General features: G+C 53.5%; 1 protein-coding gene across 1 annotated transcript in view; it reads left to right on the forward strand.

Moving 5' to 3' along the window:
* The first annotated feature begins 3,334 nt into the window (after positions 1 to 3,334).
* Positions 3,335 to 27,663, forward strand: part of LOC116938055 (tumor protein 63-like) — a 37,434-nt gene continuing 13,105 nt past the window's right edge. The window contains exons 1-6 of the mRNA XM_076056453.1: positions 3,335 to 3,435; positions 3,631 to 3,820; positions 11,577 to 11,895; positions 19,306 to 19,421; positions 22,621 to 22,730; positions 26,997 to 27,154. Coding sequence (XP_075912568.1) covers positions 3,335 to 3,435; positions 3,631 to 3,820; positions 11,577 to 11,895; positions 19,306 to 19,421; positions 22,621 to 22,730; positions 26,997 to 27,154 — 994 coding nt within the window. The remainder of the gene's footprint in view (positions 3,436 to 3,630; positions 3,821 to 11,576; positions 11,896 to 19,305; positions 19,422 to 22,620; positions 22,731 to 26,996; positions 27,155 to 27,663) is intronic.

Raw genomic sequence — 27,663 nt, forward strand, 5'->3', positions numbered from 1 at the left:
ACACACACAGACACACATAGACACACACACACACAGACACACACACAGACACACACACACACAGACACACACACACAGACACACACACAGACACACACACAGACACACAGACACACACACACACAGACACACACACAGACACACACACACACACACAGACACACACACACATAGACACACACACAGACACACACACAGACACACAGACACACACACAGACACACATAGACACGTTCCACTCACGTTGCCACACGCCTCAACAAGTTGAAATCTCTCACACTCCAGCCAGCCAATATCACACCCCGCTCCCCCCCCACTCTCCTCCCCACCATCACCAACTCTCCCCCCACTCTCCCCCCACCATCACCACCATCACCAACTCTCCCCCCACTCTCCCCCCACCATCACCACCATCACCAACTCTCCCCCCACTCTCCCCCCACCATCACCACCATCACCAACTCTCCCCCCACTCTCCCCCCACTCTCCCCCCACTCTCCCCCCACCATCACCTCTCTCTCTTCCCCCATCACCACCACCACCATCACCACCACCATCACAACCACCCCCATCACCACCACCACCACTACCATCACCACCACCATCACCACCATCACCACCACCCCCATCTCTGTCTCCCCTCCCATCACCACCACCATCACCACCACCACCACCATCACCACCATCACCACCACCATCACCACCACCACCATCACCACCATCACCACCACCACCATCACCACCACCATCACCACCATCACCACCACCCCCATCTCTGTCTCCTCTCCCATCACCACCATCACCATCACCACCACCACCACCACCATCACCACCACCACCACCCCCACCACCACCATCACCACCACCACCACCACCATCATCACCACCATCACCACCACCATCACCATCACCACCACCATCACCACCACCACCACCACCATCATCATCACCACCATCACCACCACCATCACCATCACCACCACCACCATCACCACCACCACCACCATCACCACCACCCCCATCTCTGTCTCCTCTCCCATCACCACCATCACCATCACCACCACCACCATCACCACCACCACCACCCCCACCACCACCATCACCACCACCACCACCACCCCCACCACCACCATCACCACCACCACCACCACCATCATCACCACCATCACCACCACCACCCCCACCACCACCATCACCACCACCACCATCATCACCACCATCACCACCATCACCACCACCACCACCGTCACCACCACCACCATCATCACCACCACCACCACCACCACCATCACCACCACCACCACCCCCACCACCACCATCACCACCACCATCACCACCACCACCACCCCCACCACCACCATCACCACCACCATCACCACCACCACCACCACCCCCATCACCACCACCACCACCCCCGTCTCTGTCTCCCCTCCCATCACCACCACCACCATCACCACCATCACCACCACCACCACCCCCATCACCACCACCATCACCACCACCCCCGTCTCTGTCTCCCCTCCCATCACCCCAGCCCACCGTCCCCTCTGCACCTCTAGCACGTGGGTGGCTATTCGAGCGGATCACGGAGAACGGGAACCCTGACCGACACTCCACTCCCGCTATTAGCAGCATCATCATCAGCAGCAACAGCAGCATCAGCAGCAGCAGCAGCAGTAACATCATCATCATAATCAGCAGCAGCATCAGCAGCAGCATCATCAGTAGCAGCATCATCAGTAGCCTCATCATCATCATTAGCAACATCATCAGTAACATCATCATCATCAGCAGCAGCAGCATCAGTAACATCATCATCATAATCAGTAACATCATCTTCATCAGCATCATCATTTAGTAGCATCATCGTCATCATCAGTAACATCATCATCAGCAGCAGCAGCATCAGTAACATCATCATCATCAGTAACACCATCATCATCAACATCATTATCAGTTAGATCATCGTCATCATCAGTAGCATCATCATCATTATCAGTAACATCAACATTAGTAGCATCATCATCAGTAGCATCATCATCAGTAACATCAACATTAGTAGCATCATCATCATCATCAGTAGCATCATCATCATCAGTAGCATCAACATTAGTAGCATCATCATCAGTAACATCAACATTAGTAGCATCATCATCATCATCAGTAACATCATCATTAGTAGCATCATCATCAGTAACATCAACATTAGTAGCATCATCATCAGTAGCATCATCATCATCAGTAACATCAACATTAGTAGCATCATCATCAGTAGCATCATCATCATCAGTAACATCAACATTAGTAGCATCATCATCAGTAACATCAACATTAGTAGCTTCATCATCATCATCATCAGTAACATCATCATTAGTAGCATCATCATCAGTAACATCAACATTAGTAGCATCATCATCATCAGTAGCATCATCATCAGTAACATCAACATTAGTAGCATTATCATCATCAGTAACATCAACATTAGTAGCATCATCATCATCATCATTAGTAGCATCATCATCATCAGTAACATCAACATTAGTAGCATCATCATCATCAGTAACATCAACATTAGTAGCATCATCATCAGCATCATCATTAGTAGCCAATTTGTCAAGTTCCCTTCTCAAGGCACCATCCACACCTCCACCAGGAGACCAGGACCTCCTCCACCAGGAGACCAGGACCTCCTCCACCAGGAGACCAGGACCTTCTCCACCAGGAGACCAGGACCTCCTCCACCAGGAGACCAGGACCTCCTCCACCAGGCGCCCAGGACCTCCTCCACCAGGAGACCAGGACCTCCTCCACCAGGAGACCAGGACCTCTTCCACCAGGAGACCAGGACCTCCTCCACCAGGAGACCAGGACCTCCTCCACCAGGAGACCAGGACCTCCTCCACCAAGAGACCAGGACCTCCTCCACCAGGAGACCAGGACCTCCTCCACCAGGCGACCAGGACCTCCTCCACCAGGAGACCAGGACCTCCTCCACCAGGAGACCAGGACCTCCTCCACCAGGCGACCAGGACCTCCTCCACCAGGAGACCAGGACCTCCTCCACCAGGCGACCAGGACCTCCTCCACCAGGAGACCAGGACCTCCTCCACCAGGTGACCAGGACCTCCTCCACCAGGAGACCAGGACCATCACATCCACGAGGAAGATCACGTTGACCCTCCTCCACCGGGGACCCCATATTCACCCTGCTCCACCAGGAGGCCCACATTGACCCTCCTCCACCAAGAGGACCGGATTCACCTCCACCAGGAGGCCCACGCTCACCCTCCTCCACCAGGAGACCACCCCCTCCACGCCCGCGTGTGGTCTCCTCATGGAGACTCCCCAAGGAGGCTTTGGGTTTGTGGACGGCCACGTGGTGGAGGTGGACGAGGTGGAGGAGGTGGACGAGGAGATGGTCAACTCCGCCGGCGGGCTGAGCGACTTCACAAGACAACAACAACCACAACAACAACCACAACAACAACAACAACCACAACAACAACAACCACCACCACCACCACCTCCATCAACAGCATCCTCTGCGTCGTCCATGCCAGCGATCAGTGGCAGTGGTGGTGGTGGTGGCGGTGGTCGTGGTGATGGTGATGGTGGTGGTGATGGTGGTAGTGGTGGTGGCGGTGGTGGTGGTGGTGGTGATGGTGGTGGTGATGGCGGTGGTGGTGATGGTGGTGGTGGTGGTGACGGAGTAGCTGTAACTCAGGCAGCGGTGATCCCGTCAAACTCGGACTATGCAGGCCCGCACAGATTCGACGTTTCGTTCCAGCAGAGCAGCACTGCCAAGTCCGCTACGTGGACGGTGAGTGGGGGGTGAGGGTGGGTGGGTGGGTGAGTGAGTGGGTGAGTGGGTGAGTGGGTGAGTGCGTGAGTGGGTGAGTGAGTGAGTGAGTACGTGAGTGAGTGAGTGGGTGAGTGAGTAGGTGAGTGAGAGCGTGAGTGGGTGAGTGAGTGAGTGGGTGAGTGAGTAGATGAGTGAGTGAGTGGGTGAGTGGGTGAGTGGGTGAGTGGGTGAGAGAGTGAGTCGGTGGGTGAGTGGGTGAGTGAGTCGGTGGGTGAGTGAGTAGGTGAGTGGGTGAGTGAGTGAGTAGGTGGGTGAGTGGGTGGGTGAGTGAGTGAGTGGGTGAGTGCGTGAGTGGGTGAGTGTGTGAGTACGTGAGTGAGTGAGTGGGTGAGTGAGTAGGTGAGTGGGTGATTGAGTAGATGAGTGAGTGAGTGGGTGAGTGGGTGAGTGGGTGAGAGAGTGAGTCGGTGGGTGAGTGGGTGAGTGAGTCGGTGGGTGAGTGAGTAGGTGAGTGGGTGAGTGAGTGAGTAGGTGGGTGAGTGGGTGAGTGAGTAGGTGAGTGGGTGAGTCGGTGGGTGATTGGATAGGTGAGTGAGTGGGTGGGTGAGTGAGTCGGTGGTTGAGTGAGTGAGTGAGTGGGTGAGTGAGTGGGTGAGTGAGTGAGTGGGTGAGTGAGTGGTTGAGTGAGTGAGTCGGTGAGTGGACGGGTGAGTGGATGGGCGAGCGAGTGAGTGCGTAAGTGAGTGAGTGAGTAGGTGAGTCGGTGAGTGAGTAGGTGAGTGGGTGAGACAGTGAGTTCGTGAGTGCGTGGGTGAGTGAGAGAGTAGGTGAGTGGGTAAGTGAGTAGGTGAGTGGGTAAGAGAGTGAGTGAGTGTGTGGGTGGGTGAATGAATGAGCGAGTGGGTGAGTGAGTCAGTGAGTGAGTGAGTTGGTGAATAAGTGGGTGGATGAGTGGGTGAGTGAGTGAGTATGTGGGTGAATGAGTGTGTGTGTGAGTGGGTGAGTTAGTTCATGAGTTAGTTACGTTATGCTCAACCACGTTATGTATGCCGATGATTTGGTAATAGCTGCTCATTCAGAGGAGGAGTTGGAGACGCTGCTGCTGAGACTGGAGCGTGCCATTAAGAGATGGGGCCTTACCATCAGCCCCACCAAAACTAAGCACCTGCCTGGGTATTTTGTACCATCGGACACTCCACCCCCACTACTCCCAATCGGTGATGGGGCAGTTGTGGAGAGAGTGGAGAGTTTCCCATACCTGGGCAGTGTGCTTATGACCGGCTCCAGTTTAACAGCAGAGGTCTCACTCCGAATCAGTCGAGCGGCAATATCTTTTCATCGGTTGCGTAACGCTGTGTGGAAGCTACCTGGTCTGTCGCTCCGCACTAAGCTTCAGGTCTTCTCGGCCACGGTCATTCCCTCCCTTCTCTACGCTTGCGAAACGTGGACCCCCCTAATGGAACATCTTCGCCGGTTAGAACCATTTAGGCTGGCCTGCCTACGATCCATCCTGGGTTTAGCCAGGCTGGATTGTGTGAGGAGCTCACAAATCCTTGAAAGATCTGGGCAAGGTCCCATCGGTGAGCTCCTCCGGCGGGCAAGGCTGCGTTGGCTGGGTCATGTAGCCCGCATGCCCAGCCACCGCATGCCGAAACAGCTTTTGTTCGGCCGGATAGAGGGGGCTAAACGGGCGCGGCACGGGCTAGAGAAGAGATGGAGTGATGTGGTACAGGAGGACGTGGAGCTGAGTGGACTTGCCGATGACTGGTACCAGCGGTGTCAAGATCGGCCTCTGTGGAGGAGGCTCATGAAGGATGCTACTGGGCAGTTGGAGGCAGTCGCCCTCCAACAACAACGGAGGGTGGAGGAGCGACGCTCACAACAACGAGCGGAGCGCCGGGTGGCTAAAGCACAGCAGGTTGGCACAGTAGGGGGCACAGGTGGTGCATCAGCCAGTCATCTCAGTCAGTCGACCCGTGGCACCTGCTGGGTCTGCCCCGTGACCTCCTGCTAGCCGGCGTTCGACACTTCACGTGGCCTCAAGGTGCACATAGCCTGGCACAAGCGTCGTGGTGACGTCACCGCCACTTAGTGGCGATTGGTTGTTGTTAGTTCATGAGTGAGTGAGTGGGTGAGTGAGTGAGTAGGTGAGTCGGTGATTGGGTGAGTGGGTGAATGGGTGAGTGAGTGAGTGTGTGTGTGGGTGAGTGGGTGGGTGAGTGAGTGGGTGGGTGAGTGAGTGTGTGGGTGAGTGGGTGGGTGAGAGAGTGTGTGGGTGGGTGAGTGAGTGAGTGAGTGGGTGAGTGAGTGAGTGGGTGAGTGAGTGGGTGAGTGAGTGGGTGAGTGGGTGAGAGAGTGAGTGAGTGGGTGAGAGAGTGAGTTTGTGAGTGGGTGGGTGAGTTAGTGGGTGGGTGAGTGGGTGAGTGAGTGGGTGGGTGAGTGGGTGGGTGAGTGGGTGGGTGGGTGGGTGAGTGGGTGGGTGGGTGGGTGAGTGGGTGGGTGAGTGGGTGGGGGACACTATCCCCTCGATCCCCCACTACCCCTCCCCTCAATCCCACATTAGCCCCTCCCCTCAATCTGCCACTAGCCCCTCCCCTCGATCCCCCACTACCCCTCCTCTCGATCCCCCACTACCCCTCCCCTCGATCCCCCACTACCCCTCCCCTCAATCCCCCACTAGCCCCTCCCCTTGATCCCCCACTACCCCTCCCCTCGACCCCCCACTAGCCCCTCCCCTCGACCCCCCACTAGCCCCACCCCTCGATCCCCCACTAGCCCTCCCCTCCTCGATCCCCCACTAGCCCCTCCCCTCAATCCCCCACTAGCCCCTCCCCTCAATCCCCCACTAGCCCCTCCCCTCCATCCCCCACTAGCCCCTCCCCTCAATCCCCCACTAGCCCCTCCCCTCGATCCCCCATTAGCCCCTCCCCTCAACCCCCCACTAGCTCCTCCCCTCAATCCCCCACTAGCCCCTCCCCTCGATCCCCCACTAGCCCCTCCCCTCAATCCCCCACTAGCCCCTCCCCTCAATCCCCGACTAGCCCCTCCCCTCAACCACCCACTAGCCCCTCCCCCTCGATCCCCCACTACCCCTCCCCTCAATCCCCCACTACCCCTCCCCTCAATCCCCCACTAGCCCCTCCACTTGATCTATAGGTCTCTGTGTGGTGAGTCTATGGGTCTCTGTGTGGTGAGTCTATGGGTCTCTGTGTGGTGAGTCTATGGGTCTCTGTGTGATGAGTCTATGGGTCTCTGTGTGGTGAGTCTATTGGGCTCTGTGTGGTGAGTCTATGGGTCTCTGTGTGGTGAGTCTATGGGTCTCTGTGTGGTGAGTCTATGGGTCTCTGTGTGATGAGTCTATGGGTCTCTGTGTGGTGAGTCTATGGGTCTCTGTGTGATGAGTCTATGGGTCTCTGTGTGGTGAGTCTGTGGGTCTCTGTGTGGTGAGTCTATGGGTCTCTGTGTGGTGAGTCTATTGGGCTCTGTGTGGTGAGTCTATGGGTCTCTGTGTGGTGAGTCTATGGGTCTCTGTGTGATGAGTCTATGGGTCTCTGTGTAATGAGTCTATGGGTCTCTGTGTAATTAGTCTATGGGTCTCTGTGTGGTGAGTCTATGGGTCTCTATGTGGTGAGTTTATGGGTCGCTGTGTAATGAGTCTATGGGTCTCTGTGTGGTGAGTCTATGGGTCTCTGTGTGGTAAGTCTATGGGTCTCTGTGTGATGAGTCTATGGGTCTCTGTGTGGTGAGTCTATGGGTCTCTGTGTGGTGGGTCTCTGTGTGGTGAGTCTATGGGTCTCTGTGTGGTGAGTCTATGGGTCTCTGTGTGGTGAGTCTATGGGTCTCTGTGTGATGAGTCTATGGGTCTCTGTGTGGTGAGTCTATGGGTCTCTGTGTGGTGAGCCTATGGGTCTCTGTGTGGTGAGTCTATGGGTCTCTGTGTGGTGAGTCTATGGGTCTCTGTGTGATGAGTCTATGGGTCTCTGTGTGATGAGTCTATGGGTCTCTGTGTGATGAGTCTATGGGTCTCTGTGTGGTGAGTCTATGGGTCTCTGTGTGATGAGTCTATTGGGCTCTGTGTGGTGAGTCTTTGGGTCTCTGTGTGATGAGTCTATTGGGCTCTGTGTGGTGAGTCTATGGGTCTCTGTGTGGTGAGTCTATGGGTCTCTGTGTGATGAGTCTATGGGTCTCTGTGTAATGAGTCTATGGGTCTCTGTGTAATGAGTCTATGGGTCTCTGTGTGGTGAGTCTATGGGTCTCTATGTGGTGAGTTTATGGGTCTCTGTGTAATGAGTCTATGGGTCTCTGTGTGGTGAGTCTATGGGTCTCTGTGTGGTAAGTCTATGGGTCTCTGTGTGATGAGTCTATGGGTCTCTGTGTGGTGAGTCTATGGGTCTCTGTGTGGTGGGTCTCTGTGTGGTGAGTCTATGGGTCTCTGTGTGGTGAGTCTATGGGTCTCTGTGTGGTGAGTCTATGGGTCTCTGTGTGATGAGTCTATGGGTCTCTGTGTGGTGAGTCTATGGGTCTCTGTGTGGTGAGCCTATGGGTCTCTGTGTGGTGAGTCTATGGGTCTCTGTGTGGTGAGTCTATGGGTCTCTGTGTGGTGAGTCTATGGGTCTCTGTGTGGTGAGTCTATGGGTGTCTGTGTGGTGAGTCTATGGGTCTCTGTGTGGTGAGTCTATGGGTCTCTGTGTGGTGAGTCTATGGGGTCTCTGTGTGGTGAGTCTATGGGTCTCTGTGTGGTGAGTCTATGGGTCTCTGTGTGGTGAGTCTATGGGTCTCTGTGTGGTGAGTCTATGGGTCTCTGTGTGGTGAGTCTATGGGTGTCTGTGTGATGAGTCTATGGGTATCTGTGTGGTGAGTCTATGGGTCTCTGTGTGGTGAGTCTATGGGTCTCTGTGTGATGAGTATATGGGTCTCTGTGTGGTGAGTCTGTGGGTCTCTGTGTGGTGAGTCTATGGGTCTCTGTGTGGTGAGTCTATGGGTCTCTGTGTGATGAGTCTATGGGTCTCTGTGTGGTGAGTCTATGCGTCTCTGTGTGGTGAGTCTATGGGTCTCTGTGTGGTGAGTCTATGGGTCTCTGTGTGGTGAGTCTATGGGTCTCTATGTTGTGAGTCTATGGGTCTCTGTATGGTGAGTCTATGGGTCTCTGTGTGGTGAGTCTATGGGTCTCTGTGTGATGAGTCTATGGGTCTCTGTGTGGTGAGTCTATGCGTCTCTGTGTGGTGAGTCTATGGGTCTCTGTGTGGTGAGTCTATGGGTCTCTGTGTGGTGAATCTATGTGTCTTTGTGTGGTGAGTCTATGGGTCTCTGTGTAATGAGTCTATGGGTCTCTGTGTGGTGAGTCTATGGGTCTCTGTGTGATGAGTCTATGGGTCTCTGTGTGGTGAGTCTATGGGTCTCTGTGTGGTGAGTCTATGGGTCTCTGTGTAACGAGTCTATGGGTCTCTGTGTGGTGAGTCTATGGGTGTCTGTGTGATGAGTCTATGGGTCTCTGTGTGGTGAGTCTAGGGTCTCTGTGTGGTGAGTCTGTGGGTCTCTGTGTGGTGAGTCTGTGGGTCTCTGTTTGGTGAGTCTATGGGTCTCTGTGTGATGAGTCTATGGGTCTCTGTGTGATGAGTCTATGGGTCTCTGTGTGGTGAGTCTATGGGTCTCTGTGTGGTGAGTCTATGGGTCTCTGTGTGGTGAGTCTATGGGTCTCTGTGTGGTGAGTCTATGGGTCTCTGTGTGGTGAGTCTACACACAGACAAAGATCCCCCGTGTAGCCTCTAGCAGGCTGTAGGGGCAAGTGCTGTCAGTAGCGAGTAACAGCTCCAATGAAGGCTACCGGCACTGTGGCACACACAGAGGGGGGTGGGTGGCCAGCACCACGCTCGGCCGCCTTTGTCTCCCCAGTGGCAATGTTTACACACCGCACCAGGTACTCATTTGAGGCTGAGTCGACCTAGGGGAGGCCCGGGACCGGTTCAGATAATCGTCACTGGCGGTGTTGGCCGTGAGCGGGAATCGAACCCGGGTCGCCGGGTTCATAGCGCAGTGTAGCGCTAACCACTACACAGACACCCACACACAGTGACACACACACAGACACATACACAGACACACAAACAAACACACACAGACACACACACACAGACAGTGCGCTAACCACTGCACCACCACTCCCCACTCACACACAGTGCGCTAACCACTGCACCACCACTCCCCACTCACAGTGCGGTAACCACTCCACCACCACTCCCCACTCACACACACACAGTGCGCTAACCACTGCACCACCACTCCCCAATCTCACACAGTGCGCTAACCATTGCACCACCACTCCCCACTCACACACACACAGTGCGCTAACCACTCCACCACCACTCCCCACTCACACACACACAGTGCGATAACCACTGCACCACCACTCCCCACACACACAGTGCGCTAACCACTGCAAAACCACTCCCCACACACACTCACACAGTGCGCTAACCACTGCACCACCGCTCCCCACTGACACACACAGTGCGCTAACCACTGCACCACCACTCCCCACACACACACACAGTGCGCTAACCACTGCACCACCACTCCCCACTCACACACACACAGTGCGCTAACCACTGCACCACCACTCCCCAATCTCACACAGTGCGCTAACCATTGCACCACCACTCCCCACTCACACACACACAGTGCGCTAACCACTGCACCACCACTCCCCACACTCACACAGTGCGCTAACCACTGCACCACCACTCCCCACCCACAGTGCGCTAACCACTGCACCACCACTCCCCACTCACACACAGTGTGCTAACCACTGCACCACCACTCCCTACTCACAGTGCGCTAACCACTGCACCACCACTCCCCACTCACACACACAGTGCGCTAACCACTGCACCACCACTCCCCACTCACAGTGCGCTAACCACTGCACCACCACTCCCCACTCACACACAGTGTGCTAACCACTGCACCACCACTCCCCACTCACAGTGCGCTAACCACTGCACCACCACTCCCCACTCACACACAGTGTGCTAACCACTGCACCACCACTCCCCACTCACAGTGCGCTAACCACTGCACCACCACTCCCCACTCACACAGTGCGCTAACCACTGCACCACCACTCCCCACTCACACACACAGTGCGCTAACCACTGCACCACCACTCCCCACTCACACTCACACAGTGCACTAACCACTGCACCACCACTCCCCACTCACACACACACAGTGCGCTAACCACTGCACCACCACTCCCCACTCACTCACACAGTGCGCTAACCACTGCACCACCACTCCCCACTCACACACACACAGTGCGCTAACCACTGCACCACCACTCCCCACTCACACTCACACAGTGCGCTAACCACTGCACCACCACTCCCCACTCACACACACACAGTGCGCTAACCACTGCACCACCACTCCCCACTCACACACACAGTGCGCTAACCACTGCACCACCACTCCCCACTCACACACACAGTGCGCTAACCACTGCACCACCACTCCCCACTCACACACACAGTGCGCTAACCACTGCACCACCACTCCCCACACACAGTGCGCTAACCACTGCACCACCACTCCCCACTCACGCACACACAGTGCGCTAACCACTGCACCACCACTCCCCACACACAGTGCGCTAACCACTGCACCACCATTGTCTGCACCCCCCCCATCCCCCCTCCCCCCTCTCCCCACCCCCCACCCCCCACCCACCACCCCCCCACCTCCGCCCCCCCCACTACCCCCACCTCACAACCCACAGTTTTCGCCGGATCTCAAGAAGCTCTACTGTCAAATCGCCAAGACCTGCCCCATCCAGATCAGGGTCGGCGGTGGCCAGACTCAACAGCAGCATCAGCAGCAGCAACAACAACATCAGCAGCAGCTGCAGCTGATGCAGCAGCAGCAGCATCAGCCGCAGCATCAGCAGCTGCCCCTACAGCCTGCACCACCGCCTCCACCTCCACCACCGCCGCCGGGCTGCGTCCTCCGCGCCATGCCCGTCTACAAGAAGGCGGAGCACGTGACGGAGGTGGTGAAGCGATGCCCCAATCACGAGCTGGGCCGCGAGTTCAACGAGGGTGAGTACCGGGCGCGGGGTTCCCCGGCCGAGATTTGGGACGACAGCGGACGCAGAGCTACAGCGGTGGCGGCGGTCTGGAGCCCCCCCCGGGCGCCTTGGTAGGGGCGACGTCAATTGCGAGCGGACAGGGGAGAGGCGAAAGGCCGAAAGTTGATTGTGGGGACGTGGTGCCGGGTGCTGCCACGTGGAATTGTTCGAATTGCTCGCCGCGGACGTGGAGGAGAGAGAGGCTGCCGCTCCTCCGTCGGGAGCTGGGCCGGTACCGCCCCGGGATCTCTGCGGCAGTCAGGAGCTCCCCGTACATCGGCTCCGGCTCCTTCCACGGCAAAAAGCCACCGCGGGTGGCCACGTGGAATTGTTCGAATTGCTCGCCGCGGACGTGGAGGAGAGAGAGGCTGCCGCTCCTCTGTCGGGAGCTGGGCCGGTACCGCCCCGGGATCTCTGCGGCAGTCAGGAGCTCCCCGTACATCGGCTCCGGCTCCGTCCACAGCAAAAAGCCACCGCGGGCGGCCACGTGGAATTGTTCGAATTGCTCGCCGCGGACGTGGAGGAGAGAGGCTGCCGCTCCTCTGTCGGGAGCTGGGCCGGTACCGCCCCGGATCTCTGCGGCAGTCAGGAGCTCCCCGTACATCGGCTCCGGCTCCGTCCACGGCAAAAAGCCACCGCGGGTGGCCACGTGGAATTGTTCGAATTGCTCGCCGCGGACGTGGAGAGAGAGGCTGCCGCTCCTCTGTCGGGAGCTGGGCCGGTACCGCCCCGGATCTCTGCGGCAGTCAGGAGCTCCCCGTACATCGGCTCCGGCTCCGTCCACGGCAAAAAGCCACCGCGGGTGGCCACGTGGAATTGTTCGAATTGCTCGCCGCGGACGTGGAGGAGAGAGGCTGCCGCTCCTCCGTCGGGAGCTGGGCCGGTACCGCCCCGGGATCTCTGCGGCAGTCAGGAGCTCCCCGTACATCGGCTCCGGCTCCTTCCACGGCAAAAAGCCACCGCGGGCGGCCACGTGGAATTGTTCGAATTGCTCGCCGCGGACGTGGAGGAGAGAGAGGCTGCCGCTCCTCTGTCGGGAGCTGGGCCGGTACCGCCCCGGGATCTCTGCGGCAGTCAGGAGCTCCCCGTACATCGGCTCCGGCTCCGTCCACGGCAAAAAGCCACCGCGGGTGGCCACGTGGAATTGTTCGAATTGCTCGCCGCGGACGTGGAGGAGAGGCTGCCGCTCCTCTGTCGGGAGCTGGGCCGGTACCGCCCCGGATCTCTGCGGCAGTCAGGAGCTCCCCGTACATCGGCTCCGGCTCCTTCCACGGCAAAAAGCCACCGCGGGTGGCCACGTGGAATTGTTCCGACTGCTCGCCGCGGACGTGGAGGAGAGGCTGCCGCTCCTCTGTCGGGAGCTGGACCGGTACCGCCCGGATCTCTGCGGCAGTCAGGAGGTCCGGTGGACCGGCTTTGGCTCCTGCCACCGTGAGGGGTGGACAGTCCTCTACCCGGGGCAGCAGACTGCCAAACAACAGGGTGTGGCTCTTCTTCTGAACAAAAGAATGAAGGGGGCGTGGGAGCGTGGCGGTGAGGTGTGGGAAGCTGTAAGCCCCAGGCTACTTTGGGCTCGCCTTCCCATCAACCGGAGGCGAAAGGAGTGGTGGTCGTGGTTACTTATGCCCCCACCGAAGACGAACATCCGTAGAGGGATGCAGGCAAGGCCGATGAGTCAGATGCCTTCTATGACCTCCTGTCACAGGTGCTGGCTAAAGTGGCCCCTCGGGATAGAGTCATCATGTTGGGTGACTTCAAAGCCCGAGTTGGTCATGATGCTGGCACCTGGTTAGGAGTGATTGGAGGGCATGGGCCAGATCAGCTCAATAACAACGGTAGGAGGCTGCTAGATTTTTGTGCAGCCTATGGGCTTGTAATTATCAACACGCTGTTCCGGCATCGGCGCATCCACACAACATCATGGATGCATGCCGGGTCCAAGCAAGAACATCTGCTGGACTATATAGTGACGGACCAGCGGATGCGGGCCCATGTCCTTGACACCAGGACCTACCGTGGACCTGATCTGCCCTCTGACCATCGACTAGTCATCTGTAAGATGCGCCTGCCCTTCTTCCACTCCGGTGGTGGGTGTACACCCAGGACCCCATTCCAACCTAAGGTGGCCTGGTCTCAGCTCGCTGATGAAGGTTGCAAGCGAGAATTTCATCGTTGCTTGCAGCTGGGGTTGGCATCGTCCCCCACTCCTCCTGATGTCGAGGGTTAATGGGAAAGGTTTAGGACTGTGACTCATGCAGCTGCAATGGCTGCTTTGGGTACGCGGTCCAGACCTCCCCAGAGACCCTGGCTGACAGAGGTGTTCAGGATAGTTGAGAAAAAGCGACAGGCCCACTCTCATCGGCTACAGAATCCCACGTCAGAGAATGAGGAGGCTTACCGCAGCCTTTGCTCGGAGGTTCGGAGAGCCGTGAGGCGCTGCAAGGATGGGTGGTGGTCGCGGGTTGCTGAGGAGATGGAGTCTGCCTCAATGGCCCGCGATCACAAATCTCTATTTAACTCCATCAAAAAAGTAACCTGCAGCGCCACACCTATTACCATCATTAGGGGAAAGAACGGTGATCCAATCTCCGACTCCCAGGAACAGGTTTGCAGATTTACTGAGCCTTTCTATGAGGTCCTGGGGGAGGGGAAATCTCTCAGCCTGGAAAACATCGTGGCACAAAGTGGGGATGACCCTGCTGAGGCTGCGGTGCCTCAAATATTGGAAGAAGAAGTCACTCCCTGTGAGTGGCTGGCTGAGGTGCCATCTGTTGAGAAAGTACTGAAGGCGATCCAGAGTCTGAGACCAGGAAAGGCACCGGGCAGAGATGATCTCCCAAGCGAAATGCTGAGGGAGGGTGGCGTTTGTACACAGACTGCCCTATATGACATCATAAGGACAGTCTGGACCACTGGACGGGTTCCGCAGGATTGGAAGGATGCCCTGGTGGTCCCCCTCTTTAAGAAGGGGGACCGCACAGACTGTAACAACTACAGGGGCATCTCACTCCTCAGTGTGCCGGGAAAGGTCCTGGCAAGGATTATTCAGCATCGCCTTGCCAGGCACGCTGAGGAGAGGCTTGCGGAGCCCCAAAGTGGTTTCAGGAAAGGGCGGTCCTGCACAGATGCCATATTTTCTGTCCGTCTACTACAGCAGAGGTATTGGGAATTCCAACAAGACCTACATCTCTGCTTTATTGACCTAGTCAAGGCCTATGCTACCATCAGTAGGCCTGGGCTCTGGGTTGTTCTTCGTGCTTTTGGAGTACCTGACCCTCTGCTCACGATCATTAAGGACCTTCATGATGGTGAGCGGGCCCGGGTAAAACTACATGGCCGGGAGTCTGAGCCATTCCCTGTTCACCTTGGGGTGTGACAGGGATGTCCTCTGGCTCCCACATTATTTAACATCTATTTTGACCACGTAGTTCGTGAAGCCTTCAATAGCTGTACCGGAGGAATTTCCATCTGGTACAGATACAATGGGAGGCTGATCGATACCCGGGTGCGGTCAAGGGATGGCTCCCTATTGCTCAACCACGTTATGTATGCCGATGATTTGGTAATTGCTGCTCATTCAGAGGAGGAGTTGGAGATGCTGCTGCTGAGACTGGAGCGTGCCACTAAGAGGTGGGGCCGTACCATCAGCCCCACCAAAACTAAGCACCTACCTGGGTATTTTGTACCATCGGACACTCCACCCCCACAACTCCCAATCGGTGATGGGGCAGTTGTGGATGATGATACTACTACTAATGATGATGATACTACTAATGATGATACTACTACAAATGATGATACTACTACAAATGGTGATGATGATACTACTACTAATCATGATGATACTACTAATGATGATGAAACTACTAATGATGATGATGATACTACTAATGATGATACTACTGATGATGATTCTACTACTACTAATTATGATGATACTACTTATGATGATGATACTACTGATGATGATACTGCTACTGATGATGATGATGATACTACTACTGATGATGATGATGGTACTACTACTAATGATGATGATACTACTACTATTGATGATGATACTACTGATGATGATACTGCTGATGATGATGATGACACTAATACTAATGATGATGATAATACTACTAATGATGATGATACTACTACTAATGATGATGATACTACTACTATTGATAATGATACTACTGATGATGATGCTACTACTGATGATGATACTACTACTGCTGATGATGATACTACTACTGATGTTGATACTACTACTAATGATGATACTACTGATGATGATGATACTACTGCTGCTGATGATGCTACTGATGATGATGATGATGATACTACTACTCCTGCTGATGATGATACTACTACTAATGATGATGATACTACTAATGATGATGATACTACTACTGATACTACTGCTGATACTACTACTGCTGATACTACTGCTACTGCTGATACTACTACTGCTGACACTACTAATGATGATGATACTACTACTGCTGACACTACTAATGATGATGATACTACTACTGATACTACTGCTGACACTACTAATGATACTACTGCTGATACTACTGCTACTGCTGATACTACTACTGCTGATACTACTAATGATGATGATACTACTAGTGATGATACTACTGATGATGATGATACTACTACTAATGATGATGATACTACTACTAGTGATGATACTACTAATTATGATGATACTATTGATACTACTGCTGATACTACTACTACTGCTGATATTACTGCTACTGCTGATACTACTAATGATGATGATACTACTACTGCTGATACTACTGCTACTGCTGATACTACTAATGATGATGATACTACTACTGCTGATACTACTGCTACTGCTGATACTACTAATGATGATGATACTATTGCTACTGCTGATAATACTGCTACTGCTGATACTACTAATGATGATGATACTACTCCTAGTGATGATACTACTAATGATGATCATACTACTACTGCTGATACTACTACTGCTGACACTACTAATGATGATGATACTACTACTAGTGATGATACTGCTAATGATGATGATACTACTGCTGATACTACTAATTATGATGATACTACTACTGCTGATACTACTGCTACTGCTGATACTACTGCTGATACTACTGGTACTGCTGATACTACTGGTACTGCTGATACTACTAATGATGATGATACTACTACTGCTGATACTACTGCTACTGCTGATACTACTAATGATGATGATACTACTACTGCTGATATTACTGCTACTGCAGATACTACTAATGATGATGATACTATTGCTACTGATGATACTACTGCTACTGCTGATACTACTAATGATGATGATACTACTACTAGTGATGATACTACTAATGATGATGATACTACTACTGCTGATACTACTACTGCTGACACTACTAATGATGACGATACTACTACTAGTGATGATACTACTAATGATGATGATACTACTGCTGATACTACTACTGCTGACACTACTAATGATGATGATACTACTACTGCTGATACTACTGCTACTGCTGATACTACTGCTGATACTACTGCTACTGCTGATACTACTGCTACTGCTGATACTACTAATGATGATGATACTACTACTGCTGATACTACTGCTACTGCTGATACTACTAATGATGATGATACTACTACTGCTGATATTACTGCTACTGCAGATACTACTAATGATGATGATACTATTGCTACTGCTGATAATACTGCTACTGCTGATACTACTAATGATGATGATACTACTACTAGTGATGATACTACTAATGCTGATGATACTACTACTGCTGATACTACTGCTACTGCTGATACTACTACTGCTGATACTACTAATGATGATGATACTACTGCTGATACTACTACTGCTGACACTACTAATGATGATGATACTACTACTACTGCTGATAGTACTAATGATGATGATACTACTACTGCTGATACTACTGCTACTGCTGATACTACTGCTGATACTACTGGTACTGCTGATACTACTGCTACTGCTGATACTACTGCTGATACTACTGGTACTGCTGATACTACTGCTACTGCTGATACTACTAATGATGATGATACTACTACTGCTGATACTACTGCTACTGCTGATACTACTAATGATGATGATACTACTACTAATGATGATGATACTACTACTAGTGATGATACTACTAATGATGATGATACTACTACTAATGATGATGATACTACTACTAGTGATGATACTACTAATGATGATGATACTACTACTAATGATGATGATACTACTACTGCTGATACTACTACTAGTGATGATACTACTAATGATGATGATACTACTGCTGATACTACTACTAGTGATGATACTACTAATGATGATGATACTACTGCTGATACTACTACTAGTGATGATACTACTAATGATGATGATGATACTACTACTAGTGATGATACTACTAATGATGATGATACTACTGCTGATACTACTATTGCTGATACTACTGCTACTGCTGATACTACTACTACTGCTGATACTACTAATGATGATGATACTACTGCTGATACTACTACTGCTGATACTACTAATGATGATGATACTACTGCTGATACTACTACTGCTGATACTACTAATGATGATGATACTACTGCTGATACTACTACTGCTGATACTACTAATGATGATGATACTACTGCTGATACTACTACTGCTGATACTACTACTAGTGATGATACTACTACTGCTGATACTACTGCTACTGCTGATACTACTGCTGATACTACTGGTACTGCTGATACTACTGCTACTGCTGATACTACTAATGATGATGATACTACTACTGCTGATACTACTGCTACTGCTGATACTACTAATGATGATGATACTACTAGTGATGATACTACTACTGCTGATACTACTGCTACTGCTGATACTACTACTGCTGATACTACTAATGATGATGATACTACTACTGCTGACACTACTAATGATACTACTACTGCTGATACTACTGCTACTGCTGATACTACTACTGCTGATACTACTAATCATGATGATACTACTACTAGTGATGATACTACTAATGATGATGATACTACTGCTGATACTACTACTAGTGATGATACTACTAATGATGATGATACTACTGCTGATACTACTACTGCTGACACTACTAATGATGATGATACTACTACTGCTGATACTACTGCTACTGCTGATACTACTACTGACACTACTAATGATACTACTGCTGATACTACTGGTACTGCTGATACTACTGCTACTGCTGATACTACTAATGATGATGATACTACTGCTGATACTACTACTAGTGATGATACTACTAATGATGATGATACTACTGCTGACACTACTGCTGATGGCATGCAGGCCAGTCAGCTCCCACCTCGCACCTCATCCGCGTGGAGGGCAACGCCCTCGCTCACTACACAGAGCAGCCGGCAAGCGGAAGGCAAAGTGTGGCAGTGCCGTATGAGGCTCCCCAGGTCAGTCACTCAGTCACTCACTCAGTCAGTCACCTACTCAGTCACTCAGTAACTCACTCAGTCAGTCAGTCACTCAGTCACTCAGTCAGTCAGTCACCTACTCAGTCAGTCACTCAGTCAGTCAGTCAGTCACCTACTCAGTCACTCAGTCACTCAGTCAGTCAGTCAGTCACTCAGTCACTCAGTCAGTCAGTCACCCACTCAGTCACTCAGTCAGTCACTCACTCAGTCAGTCAGTCGCCCACTCAGTCACTCAATCAGTCAGTCACTCAGTCAGTCACTCACTCAGTCACTCAGTCAGTCAGTCACTCAGTCACTCACTCAGTCAGTCAGTCAGTCGCCCACTCAGTCACTCAGTCACTCACTCAGTCAGTCACCTACTCAGTCACTCACTCAGTCACTCACTCAGTCACTCAGTCACTCAGTTACCCACTCAGTCAGTCACTCAGTCAGTCACTCAGTCAGTCAGTCAGTCACCCACTCAGTCACTCACTCAGTCACTCAGTCAGTCAGTCAGTCACCCACTCAGTCACTCAGCCAGTCACTCACTCAGTCACTCAGTCAGTCACTCAGTCAGTCAGTCAGTCACTCACTCACTCAGTCAGTCACTCAGTCACCCACTCAGTCACTCACTCAGTCACTCACTCAGTCAGTCGCCCACTCAGTCACTCAGTCAGTCAGTCAGTCACTCAGTCAGTCACTCACTCAGTCACTCAGTTACCCACTCAGTCAGTCACTCAGTCAGTCACTCAGTCAGTCAGTCAGTCACCCACTCAGTCACTCACTCAGTCACTCAGTCAGTCACTCAGTCAGTCAGTCAGTCACCCACTCAGTCACTCAGCCAGTCACTCACTCAGTCACTCAGTCAGTCACTCAGTCAGTCACTCAGTCACACACTCACTCAGTCACTCACTCAGTCAGTCACTCACTCAGTCACTCAGTCACTCACTCACTCACACATACACACATAGTCACACACTCACACAGTCACTCACTCACTCAGTCACTCACTAACTCACACACTCACTCACCCACTCACTCACTCAGTCACTCACTCACACACACACACTCACTCACACACTCTCTCAGCCAGCCACTCACTCACTCACCCAGCCACTCACTCAAACACACACACACACTCACTCACCCACTCACTCACCCATTCACTCACTCACCCACTCACCCACTCAGTCACACGCTCACCTACTCACCCACCCACTCACCCACTCACTCACCCACTCACTCACTCACCCACTCACCCACTCACTCACTCACCCACCCAGCCACCCACCCAGCCACTCACTCACCCACTCACTCACCCACTCACTCACTCAATCACCCACTCACCCACTCACCCAGCCACTCACTCATCCACTCACTCACCCACCCACTCACTCACTCACCCACTCACCCACACACTCACTCACCCACCCAGCCGCTCACTCACTCACCCACTCACTCAGCCACCCACTCACCCACTCACTCCTTCACTCACTCATCCACTCACCCACTCACTCCCTCACTCACTCATCCACCCATTCATCCACCCACTCACTGAACCACTGTTTCATTCATTCACCCAACCCATCACTCACCGACTCCTTGAGTGAATGAGTAAGTGAATGAGTGAGTGAATGAGTAAGTGAATGAGTGAGTGAATGAGTGAGTGAATGAGTGGGTGAATGCGTGAGTGGGTGAGTTAGTGAATGAGTGAATGAGTTAGTGAATGAGTGGGTGAGTTGGTGAATGAGTGAGTGAATGAATGTGTGAATGAGTGAGTGATGAAGTGAATGAGTGAGTGAATGCGTGAGTGGGTGAGTTAGTGAATGAGTGAGTGAATGAGTGAGTTGGTGAATGGGTGAGTGAATGCGTGAGTGGGTGAGTTAGTGCATGAGTGAGTGAATTAGTGAATGAGTTAGTGAATGAGTGAATGAGTGGGTGAATTACTGAATGAGTGAGTGTATGAGTGAGTGATTGAGTGAGTGAATGAGTGGGTGAGTTGGTGAATGAGTGAGTGAATGAGTGAGTGAATGAGTTAGTGAATGAGTGAGTGAATGAATGTGTGAATGAGTGAGTGAGTTAGTGAATGAGTGAGTGACTGAGTGAGTGAATGAGTGAGCGAATGAGTGAGTGAATGAGTGAGTGTGTGAGTTAGTGAATGAGTGAGTGAATGAGTGAGTGGGTGAGTTAGTGAATGAGTGAGTGAATGAGTAAGTGAATGAGTGAATTAGTAAATGAGTGAGTTAATAAGTGAGTGAATGAGTGGGTGAGTGAGTGAATGAGTGAGTGAATGAGTGAGTGAAGTAGTGAGTGGATGAGTTAGTGAATGAGTAAGTGTATGAGTGAGTGAATGAGTTAGTGAATGTGTGAGTGAATGAGTGAGTGAATAAGTGAGTGAGTTAGTGAATGAGTGAGTGAATGAGTGAGGGAATGAGTGAGTGAATGAGTGAGTGAATGAGTGAGTGGGTGAGTTAGTTAATGAGTGAGTGATTGAGTGAGTGGGTGAGTTAGTGATTGAGTGTATGAGTGAGTGGGTGATTTAGTGAATGAGTGAGTGAATGATTGAGTGAATGAGTGGGTGAGTTGGTGAATGAGTGAGTGAATGAATGAGTGAATGAGTGAGTGAATGAGTGAGTGGGTGAGTTAGTGAATGAGTGAGTGAATGAGTGAGTGGGTGACTTAGTGAATGACTGAATGAGTGAGTGAATGAGTGATTGAATGAGTGAGTTAATGAGTGAGTGAATGAGTGAGTGGGTGAGTGAGTGAGTGAATGCCCCTACAGCCTGCTAGAGGCTACCTGGGGGATCTTTGTCTGTGTGTAGGTGCTGCTACTACTAACAGCACTTGCCCCTACAGCCTGCTAGAGGCTACCTGGGGGATCTTTGTCTGTGTGTAGGTGCTGCTACTACTAACAGCACTTGCCCCTACAGCCTGCTAGAGGCTACCTGGGGGATCTTTGTCTGTGTGTAGGTGCTGCTACTACTAACAGCACTTGCCCCTACAGCCTGCCAGAGGCTACCTGGGGGATCTTTGTCTGTGTGTAGGTGCTGCTACTACTAACAGCACTTGCCCCTGCAGCCTGCTAGAGGCTACACGGGGCAGCTTTGTCTGTGTGTAGGTGCTACTCACAGCACTTGCCCCTACAGCCTGCTAGAGGCTACCTGGGTGACATTTGCCCTTACCCCTTCCTGGTTTCCAGGTGGGTACTGAATACACGACAGTACTGTACAACTTCATGTGCAACAGCAGCTGCGTAGGAGGCATGAATCGAAGACCCATCCTCATCATCATCACCCTGGAGACGCACACGTGAGGGTTAAACTGAGTACTCACCCAGGCACTCGCTCAGCCAGTCACTCGCTCAACCGCTCAGTCACTCGCTCAGTCACTCACTCAGCCACCCACTCACTCAGTCACTCACTCAGTCACTCAACCAGTCAGTCACTCACTCACCCACTCACTCAACCACTCAACCACTCACTCAGTCACTCAACCAGTCAGTCACTCACTCAACCACTCAGTCACTCGCTCAACCGCTCAGTCACTCAGACATTCAACCAGTCAGTCACTCACTCAGTCACTCACTCACCCACTCAGTCACTCAGTCACTCACTCAGTCAACCACTCACTCAACCACTCAACCACTCACCCACTCACCCACCCACGCACCCACCCACTCACCCACTCACTCAATCACTCACCCAACCACTCACTCAATCACTCACCCACTCACTCAATCACTCACCCACTCAGTCACTCACTCAACCACTCACTCACTCACTCAACCAGTCAGTCACTCACTCACCCACTCAGTCACTCAGTCACTCACTCAGTCAACCACTCACTCAATCACTCACCCACTCAGTCATTCACTCAACCACTCACTCACTAACTCAACCAGTCAGTCACTCACTCAGTCACTCACTCACCCACTCAGTCACTCAGTCACTCACTCAGTCAACCACTCACTCAATCACTCACCCACTCAGTCACTCACTCAACCACTCAATCACTCACTCAACCAGTCAGTCACTCACTCAGTCACTCACTCACCCACTCAGTCACTCAGTCATTCAATCAGTCAACCACTCACTCAATCACTCACCCACTCAGTCACTCACTCAACCAGTCAGTCACTCACTCACCCACTCAGTCACTCAGTCACTCACTCAACCACTCACTCACTCACTCAACCAGTCAGTCACTCACTCAACCACTCACTCAGCCACTCACCCACTCAGTCACTCACCCACTCAGTCACTCAGTCACTCATTCAGTCATTTACTCGCTCAGTCAGTCACTCGCTCAGTCACTTACTCGCTCAGACACTCACTCAACCACTCACCCACTCACTCACTCACTCACCTACCCACTCACCCACCCACTCACCCACTCACTCACCCACTCACTCACCCACCCACCCACTCACTCACCCACTCACTCACCCACTTACCCACTCACTCACCCACTCACCCATTCACTCACTCACTCACCCACTCACTCACTCACTCACCCACCCACTCACTCACTCACTCACCCACTCACTCACTCACTCACCCACCCACCCACTCACCCACTCACCCACCCACCCACTCACCCACTCATCCACTCACTCACTAACTCACTCACCCACCCACTCACTCACTCACCCACCCACTCACTCACCCACTCACTCACTCACTCACCCACTCACTCACTCACCCACTCACTCACACACTCACCCACCCACTCACTCACTCACCCACCCACTCACTCACTCACCCACCCACTCACTCACTCACTCACCCACCCACCCACTCACTCACTCACCCACTCACCCACCCACCCACTCACTCACCCACTCACTCACTCACCCACCCACTCACTCACTCACTCACCCACTCACCCACCCACTCACTCACCCACTCACTCACTCACTCACCCACCCACTCACTCACTCACTCACCCACTCACTCACCCACCCACCCACCCACTCACTCACTCACCCACCCACTCACTCACTCACTCACCCACCCACTCACTCACTCACTCACCCACTCACCCACCCACCCACTCACCCACCCACTCACTCACTCACTCACCCACCCACCCACCCACTCACTCACTCACCCACTCACTCACACACTCACCCACCCACCCACTCACTCACTCACCCACCCACTCACTCACTCACCCACCCACTCACTCACTCACTCACCCACCCACCCACTCACTCACTCACCCACTAACCCACCCACTCACTCACCCACTCACTCACTCACTCACCCACCGACTCACTCACCCACCCACCCACCCACTCACTCACTCACTCACCCACCCACTCACTCACTCACTCACCCACCCACTCACTCACTCACCCACTCACCCACCCACCCACTCACCCACCCACTCACTCACTCACCCACCCACCCACCCACTCACCCACACACCCACTCACTCACTCACCCACTCACTCACTCACCCACTCACTCACTCACCCACTCACCCACCCACTCACTCACCCACCCACTCACTCACCCACTCACTCACTCACTCACCCACCCACCCAATCACCCACTCATCCACTCACTCACCCACTCACTCACTCACCCACCCACTCACTCACTCACCCACTTACCCACCCACACACTCACTCACCCACCCACACACTCACTCACCCACTCACCCACCCACTCACTCACCCACCCACTCACTCACTCACTCACCCACCCACCCACTCACTCACCCACCCACCCACTCACTCACTCACTCACCCACCCACCCACTCACTCACTCACCCACCCACTCACTCACTCACTCACCCACCCACCCACTCACTCACTCACCCACTCACTCACTCACCCACTCACTCACTCACCCACCCACTCACTCACTCACTCACCCACCCACTCACTCACCCACCCACCCACCCACTCACTCACCCACCCACTCACTCACTCACCCACTCACTCACCCACCCACTCACCCACTCACTCACTCACTCACCCACTCACCCACTCACTCACCCACCCACCCACTCACCCACTCACCCACTCACCCACTAACCCACCCACTCACTCACTCACCCACTCACTCACTCACCCACCCACTCACTCACTCACTCACCCACTCACTCACCCACCCACTCACCCACTCACTCACCCACTCACTCACCCACCCACTCACTCACCCACTCACTCACCCACCCACTCACCCACTCACTCACTCACCCACTCACCCACCCACCCACTCACCCACTCACTCACCCACTCACTCACTCACTCACCCACCCACTCACTCACTCACTCACCCACCCACTCACCCACTCACTCACTCACCCACTCACCCACCCACCCACTCACTCACTCACCCACCCACCCACTCACTCACTCACCCACCCACTCACTCACTCACTCACCCACCCACCCACCCACTCACTCACTCACCCACTCACCCACCCACCCACTCACTCACCCACTCACTCACTCACCCACCCACTCACTCACTCACTCACCCACTCACTCACCCACCCACCCACTCACTCACTCACCCACCCACTCACTCACTCACCCACCCACTCACTCACTCACTCACCCACTCACCCACCCACCCACTCACCCACCCACTCACTCACTCACCCACCCACCCACCCACTCACCCACACACCCACTCACTCACTCACCCACTCACTCACTCACCCACTCACTCACTCACCCACCCACCCACTCACTCACTCACCCACTTACCCACCCACACACTCACTCACCCACCCACACACTCACTCACCCACTCACCCACCCACTCACTCACCCACCCACTCACTCACCCACTCACTCACTCACTCACCCACCCACCCACCCAATCACCCACTCATCCACTCACTCACCCACTCACTCACTCACCCACCCACCCACTCACTCACTCACCCACTTACCCACCCACACACTCACTCACCCACCCACACACTCACTCACCCACTCACCCACCCACTCACTCACCCACCCACTCACTCACTCACTCACCCACCCACCCACTCACTCACCCACCCACCCACTCACTCACTCACCCACCCACTCACTCACTCACCCACCCACTCACTCACTCACCCACTCACTCACTCACCCACCCACTCACTCACTCACCCACTCACCCACCCACTCACTCACCCACCCACCCACCCACTCACTCACCCACCCACTCACTCACTCACCCACTCACTCACCCACCCACTCACCCACTCACTCACTCACTCACCCACTCACCCACCCACCCACTCACTCACTCACCCACCCACTCACTCACTCACTCACCCACTCACCCACTCACTCACCCACCCACCCACCCACTCACCCACTCACCCACTAACCCACTCACTCACTCACCCACTCACTCACTCACCCACCCACCCACTCACTCACTCACCCACTCACTCACCCACCCACTCACCCACCCACTCACCCACCCACTCACCCACCCACCCTCTCACCCACCCACTCACTCACCCACCCACTCACCCACTCACTCACCCACTCACTCACCCACCCACCCACTCACTCACCCACCCACCCTCTCACCCTCGCGTCCCTCCCTGCTCAGGGGCCACGTGCTGGGACGTCGGTCCTTCGAGGCTCGCATCTGCGCGTGCCCTGGACGAGATCGTAAGGCTGACGAGGAAAACTTCATCAAGATGCAGCAGCAGCAACAGCAACAGCAGACTGCGGATGGCAAGCTCACTCAAACGTCGGGGAAGAGACGTACGTGCACCTAGCCTGGCACAGCAGTGCAGCCCGTGGTGGCACCTGCAGGGTCTGTCCACGTGACCTCCACCTCGTGCACCTAGCCTGGCACAGCAGTACAAGCCATGGCACCTACAGGGTCTGTCACGTGACCATCTCCCCATGCACATAGCCTGGCACAGCAGTACAACCCATGGCACCTACAGGGTCTGTCACGTGACATCTTCATGCACCTAGCCTGGCACAGCAGTGCAGCCCGTGGTGGCACCTACAGGGTCTGTCCACGTGACCATCTCCCCATGCACCTAGCCTGGCACAGCAGTACAACCCATGGCACCTACAGGGTCTGTCCACGTGACCTCCTCCTGCACCTAGCCTGGCACGGGCACCGTGGTGACGTCACCGTTACTTAGTGGCGAATGGCGGTTGTTGTTGTTGTTGTGTCTGTGTGTGTGTGTCTGTGTGTCTGTGTGTGTCTGTGTGTGTGTGTCTGTGTGTGTGTGTGTCTGTGTGTGTGTCTGTGTGTG

Source organism: Petromyzon marinus, chromosome 75 (genome assembly GCF_048934315.1).
Source record: "Petromyzon marinus isolate PM22_M1 ecotype Great Lakes invasive population chromosome 75, UKy_Petmar_22M1.pri1.0, whole genome shotgun sequence".
Taxonomy (NCBI): Eukaryota; Metazoa; Chordata; class Hyperoartia; order Petromyzontiformes; family Petromyzontidae; genus Petromyzon; species Petromyzon marinus.